Source organism: Schistocerca gregaria, chromosome 2 (genome assembly GCF_023897955.1).
Source record: "Schistocerca gregaria isolate iqSchGreg1 chromosome 2, iqSchGreg1.2, whole genome shotgun sequence".
In the NCBI taxonomy this organism is placed as follows: Eukaryota; Metazoa; Arthropoda; class Insecta; order Orthoptera; family Acrididae; genus Schistocerca; species Schistocerca gregaria.
In genome coordinates this window covers 197,497,800-197,511,948 of record NC_064921.1, presented here as the reverse complement: position 1 = coordinate 197,511,948, position 14,149 = coordinate 197,497,800, and the positions used below count along the sequence as shown (strand labels likewise).

The following is a 14,149-nucleotide window of genomic DNA, read 5'->3' as shown; positions in this document are numbered from 1 at the left end:
TTTAGGGAACGTATGGATAGAAGAGGGCAGAATACCGGAAAGGCAACAAAATCTTCTTCTGTTCACACCCATTGTCTTAGTCATTGATTTACGTCGCGCAATAAAATTAGAATGTAATGACAGAATTGGCATCTAGACAGGGAAATTATTAATTTTTATGGATGTATTTCAATGACGTGGCAATCTCAAATAAGCGGGAATATATATAAGCAGGAGCCGACAAAAGTTATGAAAATTCCGAATCTCCGAAAAGTAGGTGACGTGGGCGGAAAAATTATCTAAGAAAGATAACTCAAGTGTTTTATGTTATCACAGCTGTTGCGCGATAGTAAGCGATGTTGCGAGCTGCAGCTTGTTTGCGTAGGCAGTGTTTGCGGCCTAAGGAAATCCGTCGATACAGCGACGCCGTAGTGTGCAGTCGGCGACCATGGGGATCGAAAAGTACGCCGGTCGTGTTGCCATGGTGACGGGAGCCAACTCAGGCATCGGCTTCGCCACCACCCAGGTGTTACTCAGCCACGGCATCAGCGTCGTTGGCTTCGACAAGTCAGTCGACAAACTTCAGGTAGACATGGATCACGTTATCTGTACTAATCGGCACTTACTTTCGTAAGACGCTGTCATGACGGTGTTTGCACTTTATTTCAGCTTCGTATTCAACACTGTCTTTTATACGAGAGCGTGCTCAAAAAGAAGGCCCCAGAATTTTTTATGTGAAAACTGTTAAAGCCTTTTAAACAAAACAAACGTCATTAAGATTCTACATCTCGGTTCTTTATGTCTACATATTTATTTCTCATCGTCCCTGGTGACGAACAGATTTCTCCCAACGAAGTACCAGTTTTTTGATACCGTAGCTGCAGAATGTTTGACTCCGTTGACGGAGCCACAACCTCATCTACGCTCGCATCGCTTCATCACTACCAAAGTGAAGTCCTCAAAGGCGTCCTTTAACAGATGAAAATCGGATGGGGCCAGATCGGAACTGTATGGAGGACGATCGTTGACAGTGAAGCAAGGATTCAGCTTGCTGCAAATGCTGCAGCGTTCGTGTGTGGTCTGGCATTGCTTGCTGAAAGAGAGGGTGATTCATGTGTGGACCAACTCTTTGAATTCGAAACTCGATTGCAGTACGCTGTTTCTAAAGCGCCGACATAGTTCTGTTACTCACCGCAGTGTTACTCGCTAAAATTCGGAGGACTCTAGCGGCAGAGGACTGCAAATACGTACACCTGAAGAATAAAGATGTAGACTGTTAATAACGTTTGTTTTATGTACAAAATTCTAAGAATTCGAAGGCACTACTTTTGAGCTCACTCTCGTACAAATGAGTCCATGCCAACTAATGTGCTGGCAGAAAACGGGAACTTTGCTCTTTCTCTTACTCTGGAAAACAAAGGGCGATCAAAAAGTTTCAAAAATGGTTCAAATGGCTCTGAGCACTATGGGACTTAACATCTGCGGTCATCAGTCCCCTAGAACTTGGAACTACTTAAATCTAACTAACCTAAGGACATCACACACATCCATGCCCCCGGCAGGATTCGAACCTGCGACCGTAGCTGTCGCGCGGTTCCGGACTGAGCGCCTAGCATCGCTAGACCACTGCGGCCAAAACAAAAAAAAGTTTCCATTTGCGGGCGAAGTTGCAGTTTATACGTAACGTTGCGCAACTCCGATGCCGGCATACAAGCATCGCAAGCATTGACATGTAGACATGGGATTAGTGTTGGATTCGTGCCTTTCCAACGTACGTGCGGTGCATGCGGAAACGTGAACTATTGTGACGTTATTACCAAATGAGCCAAACAGGACCAACGTGTTGTTATTCTTTTCTTGGCGGCCAAAGGAGAAACACTGATAGACACCCAGTGGAGAATGAAGACAGCGTGTCTGTCGAAAAACAACGCTGTGGAATGACGCGCCAAAGGGTGCTGCTGGTTCATGATAACACACATCCTCATATTGCAAAAGTGGTAACGCAGAAGTTACAGCCAACTCAAATGGGAGACAATCGGGCATCCGCCATATTGTGCTGATCTCTCCTCATACAGTTATCAGGCGTTTGGTTGCTTAAAAAGGAAATGGAAGGGCAGACGATTCCTATCGGACGAGGATGTGCAGCGCGCAGTTACGGACTTCTTCACGCACAGGACACGATGTTTTACCAAGTGGGAACATCAATCTGGTGCGTCGGTGGGATGGTTGCCTCAATACACAAGGCGATTTTGCCTGATTGGGACACCGATTTTGGACTGTACTGCCTTCAAATGGAAGCTTTCTAACCGCCCCTTACATGTCAACAGTGAGCGTTTACAAGTGAAAGTATCGGGCATTTACTAACTCAAACAGCTGCTTTTGCGGTTTCCGGTTTCAAATCTGATCCATACCTGGTTTGACATCTTAGGCAGAAAGAAGTGATGCTATTTCTTCAATATCTGCCAATGATGGCGTCAACAGGAATCAGTCTCGGTTGATCTAAAACTCAAGTCAGTGGTGTAGTGAACGGAACTGGCCACTCAGGGCAAGATACTTCAATGGCGCCCCCCTCCCCTTCCCATCGGCGCCACCAGGGGTACAACACTCCTCCCCCCCCCCCCCCTTCAGAAATACATATAGTAATATAATACATAGAATTTGGTCTACTAATAATATATTTTCCAGAAAATGTTGTTTGTCTTGGAGGCGATTTGGCTCCCCTCTGCAAGTGGCGGCCCAAGTATGATAGACCCTCTTGACGCCTCCAGCTGTGCGGTCTAAGGCGCTGCAGTCATGGACTGCGCGGCTGGTCCTGGCGGAGGTTCGAGTCCTCCCTCGGGCATGGGTGTGTGTGTTCGTCCTTAGGATAATTTAGGTTAAGTAGTGTGTAAGCTTAGGGACTGATGACCTTAGCAGTTAACTCCCATAAGATTTCACACACATCTGAACATTTTGACGCCCACTTTCATCTCGCTGCGCCACTCACCACAGTCAAACAGTACAGCCAGTACTTTTAATAGCAAACAAAAGCTGCAAAATCACTTCGAAATGCGAATGCAGTGCCAAGGTAGACGCTAATCGGCTGTCCTCTGCTATCACGAGATTAAATTTATTATGACACGTATGAAAATGTAGAAAAATATTACGCTCTAGTGTAGAGTCCTTGTTACCGATCACTGACATGGTGACATACAAACACATATTAAATTTTTCAATAACTGGGTAAATGATGCAATGTGTAAAGTCTTTTTAAAGCACACATACTTGTGTGTTTTGTGTGTATATGTGTGTGTAAGTGTGTTTGTATGTGTGTGTGTGTGTGTGTGTGTGTGTGTGTGTGTGTGTGTGTGTGTGTGTACACTTGTTATCACATAAGTGACTTGAATTAGAATTAATATTGTATAATAAATTGTTTTCGTTTATCATCTACACTAACTGTCAAACAAGTGAAGCACTCAGAAGACATGGTCAGATGGCAGGGTCACTTCATACATGTGCACACCATCGGTGGATATGTAAATGATTACGGTTGCAGTTCTCTGTGACAGGTAGAACAGTCACCACAGTGCATTAATGTTTTTAGTGTTTAGTGTTGTTACCAAGCCTGGTAGGGAGTTACTGTGAAGGACACGAAGTTGCCGCATACCCGTATGAGACAGTGTTGTAAGCACTTGACAGTATTTGTAATGGGCCTCGTTTGGGTCCCCATTTGGCCAGCTGGTCGAATTGTGCAACATCCAGACTTGTGAGGCATTCAGAAGTGACAATAAATCGATGTTGTACTGCGTGAAGGTGAGAGACGGCCTAATCGTCGGCACGATTCTGGCCGATCACGTCTGAGCACAATAAGGGAAGATCACCATAATGTGCACCCAGCACGCAGCAACCCCTTGTCATCTGTGCCTGTCATCAGAGACCAAGTAATGGACTCCCTATATCAATCTGGAGACTAGCAGCAGCCGTTGCATTGGTAGGATGCCAGTAAAATCACAACACGAAAGGCAGAATTTGCAGTGGTGTTCATACAGGAAGAATGGAATGCTGATGAATGGCGTTGCATTATGTTCAGCGATGAGTACCCATTCTGTAACATCCCATGTGACCATTGTCAACGAGTGCGGCATGATGTGGGGAGAGGCCCCATTCTTCGAATGTTCAGGTGAGGCACCGCTGTGTTACTCCTGGCGTCATAGTGTGGGGAGCGATCAGAAACGACATCGAGTCATGGCAGATTCGCAGTGGTTAGCACACTCGCACACTTGCATTCGGGAGGACGACTGTCCAATCCCGCGTCCGACCATCCTGATTAAGGTTTTCCGTGATTTCCCTAAATCGCTCCAGGCAAATGCCAGGATGATTCATTTGAAAGGGCACGGCCGACTTACTTCCCCCTCTTCCCTAATCCGATGAGACCGATGACCTCGCTGTCTGGTCTCCTCCCCCAAACAACCCAACCCATGGCAGATTGTTACTGAGGGAACTCGAATGGCGCAACGGTATATTACCGACGTTCTGCGTTCTCATGTAGTAACTCTCATGCGATAGTATCGTGATGCCATTTTTCAACACCACATTGCTTGTCCACACACGATATGTGCGTCTTTGAACTGCCTATGTGACGTTAAGATATTTCCGTGGCCAAGCGAGGCTCCACGTTTTTGACTGATAGACAATATGTATTACCAGATTAAATGTCAACTCAATCGCAGTATCACTATCAAGGATATCAAGGACCGTTAAAAGAGTTGTGAACCAGCTTGAATCAGGAGGTTGGTATCCAACACTGTCCAGGGCGCCCCAGACACTTCTTCGCTGGTCATCATGACCTGAAATCTCATTGACTGGAGTAGAATTGTCTTCAGCGATGAGTGCCGCTTCGAATTGGACCCTGATGACCAGCGCAGACGTGTCTGGAGACACCCCAACCAGTGATGGGATACCATCCTAACTGCCACTCACCATACAGTCCGACAACCAGGAGTGACTGTCTGGGATGCCATTTATTTAATAGTATGACCCCTTTGGCCGTCACCCACAGCACCCTTACAGCACAGTGGTACATCGACGATATTATACGCTGCGATGTGTTGTCCTTCATGGCAAACCATCCTGGGCTTACATTGCAGAAAGATAATTCCCGCCCGCACATTTCCTGTACACTACTGGCCATTCAAATTGCTACACCAAGAAGAAATGCAGATGATAAACGGGTATTCATTGGACAAATACATTATACTAGAACTGACATGTGATTACATTTTCACGCAATTTGGGTGCATAGATCCTGAGAAATCAGTACGCAGAACAACCACCTCTGGCCGTAATAACGGCCTTCATACGCCTGGGCATTGAGTCAAACACAGCTTGGATGGCGTGTACAGGTACAGCTGACCATGCAGCTTCAACTCGATACCACAGTTCATCAAGAGTAGTGACTGGCGTATTGTGACGAGCCAGTTGCTCGCCCACCATTGACCAGACGTTTTCAATTGGTGAGAGATATGGAGAATGTGCTGGTCAGGGCAGCAGTCGAACATTTTCTCTATCCAGAAAGGCCGGTACAGGACCTGCAACATGCGGTCGTACATTATTCTGCTGAAATATAGGGTTTCGCAGGGATCGAATGGAGGGTTGAGCCACGGGACGTAACACATCTGAAATGTAACGTCCACTGTTCAAAGTGCGGTCAGTGCGAACAAGAGGTGACCAAGACGTGTAACCAATGGCAGCCCATACCATCACGCCGGGTGATACGCCAGTATGGCAATGACGAATACACGCTTCCAACGCACGTTCACCGCGATGTCGCCAAACACGGATGCGACCATCATGATGCTGTAAACAGAACTTGGATTCATCCGAAAAAAATGACGTTTTGCCATTCGTGCACCCAGGTTCGTCGTTGAGTACACAATCGCAGGTGCTCCTGTCTGTGATGCAGCGTTAAGGATAACCGCAGGCATGGTCTCTTAGCTGATAGTCCATGCTGCTGCATATGTCGTCGAACTGTTCGTGCAGATGGTTGTTGTCTTGTAAACGTCCCCATCTGTTGGCTCAGGGCTCGAGACGTGGCTGCACAATCCGTTACAGCCATGCGGATAAGATGCGTGTCATCTCGACTGCTAGTGATACGAGGCCGTTGGGATCCAGCACGGCCCGCATCTCGTGGTCGTGCGGTGGCGTTCTCGCTTCCCACGCCCGGGTTCCCGGGTTCGATTCCCGGCGGGGTCAGGGATTTTCTCTGCCTCGTGATGGCTGGGTGTTGTGTGATGTCCTTAGGTTAATTAGGTTTAAGTAGTTCTAAGTTCTAGGGGACTGATGACCATAGATGTTAAGTCCCATAGTGCTCAGAGCCATTTGAACCATTTGATCCTGCACGGTGTCCCTTATTACCCTCCTGAATCCACCGATTCCATATTCTCCTAACACTCATTGGATCTCGACCAACGCGAGCAGCAATGTCGCCATACGATAAACCGCAATCGCGATAGGCTACAATCCGACCTTTATCAAAGTCGAAAGCGTGATGGTACACATTTCTCCTCCTTACACGAGGCATCACAACAACGTTTCACCAGGCAACGCCGGTCAATTGCTGTTCGTGTATGAGAAATCGGTTGGGAACTTTCCTCATGTCAGCGCGTTGTAGGTGTCGCCACCGGCGCCAGCCTTCTGTGAATGCTCTGAAAAGCTAATCATTTGCATATCAGAGTATCTTCTTCCTGTCGGTTAAATTTCGCGTCTGTAGCACGTCATCTTGGTGGTGTAGCAATTTTAATGGCCAGTAGTGTATTTTTTGTTGCCAAACCCTACCTTGGCCAGTAAGGTCGCCGGATCTGTCCCCAATTGAGACCGTATGGAACATTATGGGCAGGAACCTCCAACAAAGCTCGGGATTTTGACGATGTAACCCACAATTTGGACAGATTTCGGCACGCTACCACACAGGAAGACCTCTAACAACTCTATCAGACAATGCCAAGCCGAATAACTGTTCGCATAACGGCCAGAAGAGGGCTATGGCGTTATTGACTTGCTCTGTTTGTGGGGCTCTATCTCTTGAATAACTCATCCATTTTTTCTGAAACTGTAATCATTTGTTTTTGCATGTGCCTCACATCTAATGATTTCCGTCCCATTCAGACAATACCGTCATGGTGCGTAGCCTTTTTACTTTTATTTTGAGTGAACTTTCTTTTAGTTTTCTACTCGACTGCCGTGGAATCATGCAAAGGTATTGCTCCACAGTCACTGAAACTGAAAGACACCACTAGCAACCTACACGTTATGGAGGGGGACCTCAGAAATGAGGACAGCATTCTGGCGGCCTTCAAATGGATACGGGACCATCTGTCCGGCGTCGACATCATGATCAACAACGCTGGCCTGTGCAAGAACGCCGAACTGACATGTGAGTATTAGCACAAGAAGGTTTAAGCCTCAGTTCTGAAAGTCAAACGAAACGTGGGCTCATATTCTTTGTTACGCTTCGACAATACAATATACGCAGACGTGTTACATTGCAACTCATTTTTAAGACATGTCTTAGAAGAGCGACAGGTATATATCATATACACATTACACATACACATACACATACACTAAAAACCTTGATTAAGATATAAGTGATCTTTAGTACTAATGGTTTGAAGGATAAGTAAGGAACGCTTGTGCAGTTTTTCGCTAATAACTGTAACATTCAGTAGTTCCGTTAATGCCGAAAATGGTGTTGTGTTTCCCTTTATGAGAATAGATCAGCATATGGTCCTTATAAATTTATTGAGAAGAAGTCAATATTCTAAAATTGACTTTTTCTTAACATTTGGTAACTAATTCTTGTGTGAACGTTCTGAATATGGTTTAATCCGGTATGTGCGAGTTATGAAATATAGCCAGAAAATATTCACAAAAATAGGTTTGTATTCCAGTAATGTTACACAAACGTTCTAAATTAAAAATCTGAAATTTAAAAAAGAGCGGTTGAGCAAATCCTGTTGAATACCAATAAAAATTACAAACAAAAAATCACATTATTGAAGTGGACAGAGAATAAACTTAAAAAAAATGCTTGATCATATCTCTTGACACTATTTTTGCACACAGAACTTTAGAGCTGATTGTGCTAATGCATGCCTTGCATTACTTTCATGAGTTCTATTTTTTTAATGTACACTGGCATAAGTAGAGTTGAATAGTATGTATTTCGCAAGTAACATTTTTTTTGCGTTGATTACGTGGGGTGTACCTCTGAGCCAGTATAATACGACTAGATGAACTTCTCTTCAGTTTATCACCTTACTGCCCAGCCAAACCATCTGAAGTGCAGCATTCGTTGCTCTACGTCTGTATGTGGCGCGGTGTTGCATCTCCCTTTCCTGCAGATGTCAAAATCTCTACCCTGAGATTTCACATCATTTTTCTTTTCTCCTACCGCGTAACATTGTGTTTTCTCTTTCGGTTGACATTTTTGGCTCCGTAGTTAAACCTTTAACTGGTAACACACTCTGTGAGACGGCTGTCGAACTTTCTGAAGGGGGCTTCAGCTTTTCCCTCCGTGCACCTTTCTGCTGGAGCGCTGGGTTTTTGCAGTGAAGGTGGAGTGGCATTCGCCCTGTTTGATCTTCACTAAATGCACAGTGAAGTCGCCGCGTCGTCTCGCCGACGTACGATACGCGATTCGTATTCGTCAGACGGCGTAATCAACATCTCGTGTTTATTTTGATAATTATGCTGTAATATATTATGGTTGTTACTGATAATTTCTCGTAATTAATTTGCATAATATGGAGATTGTAGCAAATTCACACTAGCATTCAAGACAGACTGAGGAGACTGGCTATTGTCAACGAGTTCTGTCAGTAAATGAACTAAATTTCAAAATGCATTTGGAAAAAGTGAGTGCTTACATAACGCCTAAATTCTGACCTTTAGCAAATTAACATCAACAAGTTAACCTCAACATGTGAATTTTTCGTTGAAATTTTCCAACAATTTTATTTCTTGTTCGTGGTTGTTCATGAAAGAGTGGCAAAGCATGGGACTAATAATTAAAAGTTTTTTCCTTGATTTTTGAGATTGTAGGGAAGTCCACTTTTTCGGAACACCACTTAAGTATTTTCTGTCTTTTCTTTTTCTTATTAATATTTTAGTATGTTATTTCGTTGTCATATATTTGTAAATACACGCTATTACTAGCTCAGTTCAGTAAACAACTCAACAGCAAAGACAATGTCGTATTATACAAAGCAAAATTCTGAAATCTGACAGATACAACGACACCATTTAAGCTAGAAAACCTCATGATACCGGTTAAGTTTAAGTATAACTGTACAGAACTGCAGTGCAACATTCAGAGACCACTACAATACCGCTGTCGTGTAAAACTCAATGCACAATCAGTAACGCAGCACTGATCTTCTACGTCCACATGCGCCGGGGAGGGTTGGTCTCTCACTAGCCTTTAAACTATCTAAATTAGAATTATATTAATACCTTCATATGATGAAGGGGGTTGATATATAAAAACGGGGAGAGGTGAAAATGTGTTCCCCGATTGGAACTCGAACCGGGAATCTCCTACTTACTTGGCAGACGCTCTATCCATCTGAGCCACCGAGGGCACAGAGGATAGTGCGACTGCAGGGACTATCTCACGCACGCCTCCCGCGAGACCCACATTCTCACCTTGTATGTCCAAGCACTACCAGTCTGTCCACCTACCTGGATAGGCTTCAGGTTGTCTGCCCCTTCACTCTGCGATGGTAGGTAGCAGCGTTGACGAAAATTCGACTAAACATGTACCACGCAACGGAAACATAACTCTATTCCTTGGGTAGTAGCTGAAAATTAGTTAGCTAAACTATTGGGCATTTGGGATTCTTGCATGAGACGTTCGAAAAAATGTCAAAAACTTCCTTTTAATTGGTTTATTGTCTTTAAAACAAAGAAAATGGCTATCAAGTCCGTATTTAATATCTCGACATCGATAATGCGATGTTACTGACTGTCTCTGTAACAAGTTCACACTCAAGAGCATCCAGAATATATTTAGTCTGACCTAATATTTTGAGCGTCATTAACAGGCCCTACTTGCAAGTTAGCACATTCAGTCGTTCAGTAGGCTTCTTGTAAAGAAGTACTCACCATAATGTCTAGTTATCTGCATGAAACAATCCACGCGGAGATTATGTACGAAATGAAATGTTCACAGGTAAATATCTCCTTAAATAAACCACTCACAAGGCACAAACTTCCACAAAATATTCAGTACTATGTCGCTTTTCGTCAACAACAAGAGATGCACTCAAACGAGCGAATTTCTTCATTTTCGTAGAAATTTATCAGGGAGATTTAACATAGGTGTTTGCCAGAAGACGGCTCCCGAGTAGCTTTGTAGAGTCATAGATCTGAGGCACAAAGGCCTACTTAAGAGCGATCGAATTGCTGGATTCCTATTGGCTAGTATATTAAGCAGCCAATCAGATCATTCTCGAGCACTTCTAAATTCGCGGTATTTCTAATGTCAGCCAATCAGATTACCACAAGTAGTTTAGACTAGAAATCTCGTAATTCCGAGTCTAAATAAAATTTAATGAAAGCAAAACACGATTCCTATCCAAAAATTAAATTACTAATAAATTTAATACTCAACGCACATCCTGGCTCCCTTTTATAAAATCAAGCTCACTCGGACAGACATCACAAATTACCCTGTTGCACAACAACTTTCTCACGATTACATGTACATAGTTAAAGGAAAATATCACATTCTCACTTTATGTATGTCCTAGATTCACTCTCTGTCTCTCCAAAACACACACACAATCAAAACACAACGAAGTAATAATTTTCCAATGTAGTTTTAATTACGTCAGAAACCTGTGGCAAAGAAACTAAAGAAAATTCCATAAAATTAAATTATACACTACTGGCCATTAAAATTGCTACACCACCAAGATGACTTGCTACAGACACGAAATTTAACCGACAGAAAGAAGATGCTGTCATAAGCAAATGATTAGCTTTTCAGAGCATTCTCACAAGGTTGGCACCGGTGGCGACACCTACAACGTGCTGACATGAGGAAAGTTTACAACCGATTTCTCATACACAAACAGCAATTGACCGGCGTTGCCTCGTGAAACGTTGTTGTGATGCCTCGTGTAAGGAGGAGAAATGCGTACCATCACGTTTCTGACTTTGATAAAGGTCGGATTGTAGCCTCTCGCGTTTGCTGTTTATCGTATGGCGACATTGCTGCTCGCGTTGGTCGAGATCCAATGACTGTTAGCAGAATATGGAATCGCTGGGTTCAGGAGGGTAATACGGAACGCCGTGCTGGATCCCAACGGCCTCGTATCACTAGCAGTCGAGATGACAGGCATCTTATCCGCATGGCTATAACGGATCGTGCAGCCACATCTCGATCCCTGAGTCAACAGAGGGGGACGTTTGCAAGACAACAACCACCTGCACGAACAGTTCGACGACGTTTGCAGCAGCATGGACTATGAGCTCGGAGAGCATGGCTGCGGTTACCCTTGACGCTGCATCACAGACAGGAGCGCCTACGATGATGTGATGAACGACGAACCTGGGTGCACGAATGGCAAAACGTCATTTTTTCGGATGAATACAAGTTCTGTTTACAGCAACATGATGGTCACATCCGTGTTTGGCGACATCGCGGTGAACGCACGTTGGAAGCGTGTATTCGTCATCGCCATACTGGCGTATCACCCGGCGTGATGGTATGGGGTGCCATTTGTTACACGTCTCGGTCGCCTCTTGTTCTCACTGACGGCACTTTGAACAGTGGACGTTACATTTCAGATGTGTTACGACCCGTGGCTCTACCCTTCATTCGATCCCTGCTTAACCCTACATTTCAGCAGGATAATGCACGACTGCATGGTTCAGGTCCTGTACGGGCCTTTCTGGATACAGAAAATGTTCGACTGCTGCCCTGGCCAGCACACTCTCCAGATCTCTCATCAATTCAAAACGTCTGGTCAATGGTGGGCGAGCAACTGGCTCGTCACAATACGCCAGTCACTACTCTTGATGAACTGTGGTATCGTGTTGAAGCTGCATGGTCAGCTGTACCTGTACACGCCATCCAAGCTCTGTTTGACTCAATGCCCAGGCGTATGAAGGCCCTTATTACGGCCAGAGGTGGTTGTTCTGGGTACTGATTTCTCAGGATCTATGCACCCAAGTTGCGTGAAAACGTAGTCATATGTCAGTTCTAGTATAATATCTTTGTCCAATGAATACCCGCTTATCATCTGCATTTCTTCCTGGTGTAACAATTGTAATGGCCAGTAGTGTATGAATCTATCCTCCTGGTTGTAGTTTCAGTTGATACTTCAGAATTATACATTACAGTCCATAACTCGGGTTCACAATGGCAGCACGTTATTCCGTATTTTAGTTAAAAATTTATATATCCGAAAGTATTGAAGTTATTGATTTACAATTTTAATAGTATGGTCGTGTTCTTCATAGAAATTGCTTTATAAAGTGTGAAAAGGTCGATTAATATTTAATAGTACTTCCTCAGATTCGCAGAGAGCATGTGTAACGCATTGCACACTGCGTTAAGGAAGTACACGGTTCGATCGGCCCAGTAACCAGCGTCAGCTCTGCTTACGTGAGAACCAACATCTCCCGGCTCCAAGGCAAGCTACGCTTTCAATGATAGATTGCAACTAGTAATAATTCGCTACGTTACACATAGACAAATAGTAAACTACCGCTGTGATTCCGTTCTGCGACAAAGGGAGGGGATGAACTTATGGGACTTGTGCATGGATGATGGCCATTTATACCACTGGCATTTTCAAGTTGCATTGAAAATTGGCATCGGATTCCCCACACCAATGTCTTTAGCTGCGGCTCGGTAACGACTGCACCTGGAAGCGACAGGTAAAAGACTGTGGACGCTAGTTTTCCAGTGTAGTGAAAGATTAGCAGCCCTCTTGACGGCAGAACGACACCGAAACCGCTGCCTTATCAAGGAACCGGAATAATTTCCCGTGAACATCGTGAAATACGGGGTGGTCATAACTAAAGTGCAACTACACACGGAAGTCCACTGTGGGCTGTAACTATCGTATGGCAGCGAAACTTGCTAGAATTCAAATCGTTAATTCTTAACTGATTTACGCTGAAAAAATAAGTTCCAGTTGTGGCCACCAGGTGCAAATCTGGTGTTGTACGCTGTTTATCTGACGGTGCGACATACACACTGTCATTTGACAAGTCATAATGTGAGAGAACAATATGGCTATCGAGAAGAAATACTATGCGCTGTTGGTGAAACTGTTGTACGTGAACGGCAGCAAATACAGTGCTGCATTGAGCGACTGTCGCCGACTGAGCGGTCTGAGGTGATACCAGATGTCATTAAAAGTTTTAAAGAAGTTTATAATGAAATTCGAAAACACAGGTGAGTTTGGTGCTGCACTTGGAACAGGAAGGTGTCCTATCCCGGTGGAAGTTACTGACGAGGTTGCTGTTGCTGTAACTGACCACGTAGCTGTTGCCCAGTCTAGAGTTAGCGCTCGTGCAGCGTCACGAGAAGTGTCTATTACATGGTCAACAGTGCGGAAAGTTCTGCGGACTATTTCACACTGGTACGCGAGCAGGACCCAGACGGTACAGCAACTGAAACCTTACGATCTGCATTAACTTTCCGAATTTAATCTTCTGTTTCTGGAACGAATTACATGTGGCAGAGCAATATTTTATTGAATGATGAGACACATCTTATACTATAGGGTGCAGTGAATACACGGAACTGCCTAATTTGGGGTATTGTTAAACAGCGTGTTGTGCACGAAGAGCCATTGTACTCGCCGTGTGTGATTGTGTGGTGTGGATTCACAAGCAACATTATTCTCGGTCGCCGGCCGGAGTGGCCGAGCGGTTCTAGGTGATACAGTCTGGAACCGCGCGACCGCTTCGGTCGCAGGTTCGAATCCTGCCTCGGGCATGGATGTGTGTGATCTCCTTAGGTTAGTTAAGTTTAAGTAGTTCTAAGTTCTACTGAACTGATGACCTCAGAAGTTAAGTCCGATAGTGCTCACAGCAATTTACCATTTACCATTATTCTCGGTCCATTCGTCTTTGAAGAGAGTACACCCTATGGGCCAGACAGGTGAACCTT

The 14,149-nt window shown here is 44.5% G+C and overlaps 1 protein-coding gene across 1 annotated transcript in view; it reads left to right on the top strand.

Moving 5' to 3' along the window:
- The first annotated feature begins 369 nt into the window (after positions 1-369).
- LOC126336673 (dehydrogenase/reductase SDR family member 11-like) overlaps positions 370-14,149 on the top strand; it is a 41,113-nt gene continuing 27,333 nt past the window's right edge. Inside the window, exons 1-2 of the mRNA XM_050000620.1 lie at positions 370-565; positions 7,228-7,390. Of these exons, the coding sequence (XP_049856577.1) occupies positions 428-565; positions 7,228-7,390 (301 nt within the window). The 5' untranslated portion in view covers positions 370-427. The remainder of the gene's footprint in view (positions 566-7,227; positions 7,391-14,149) is intronic.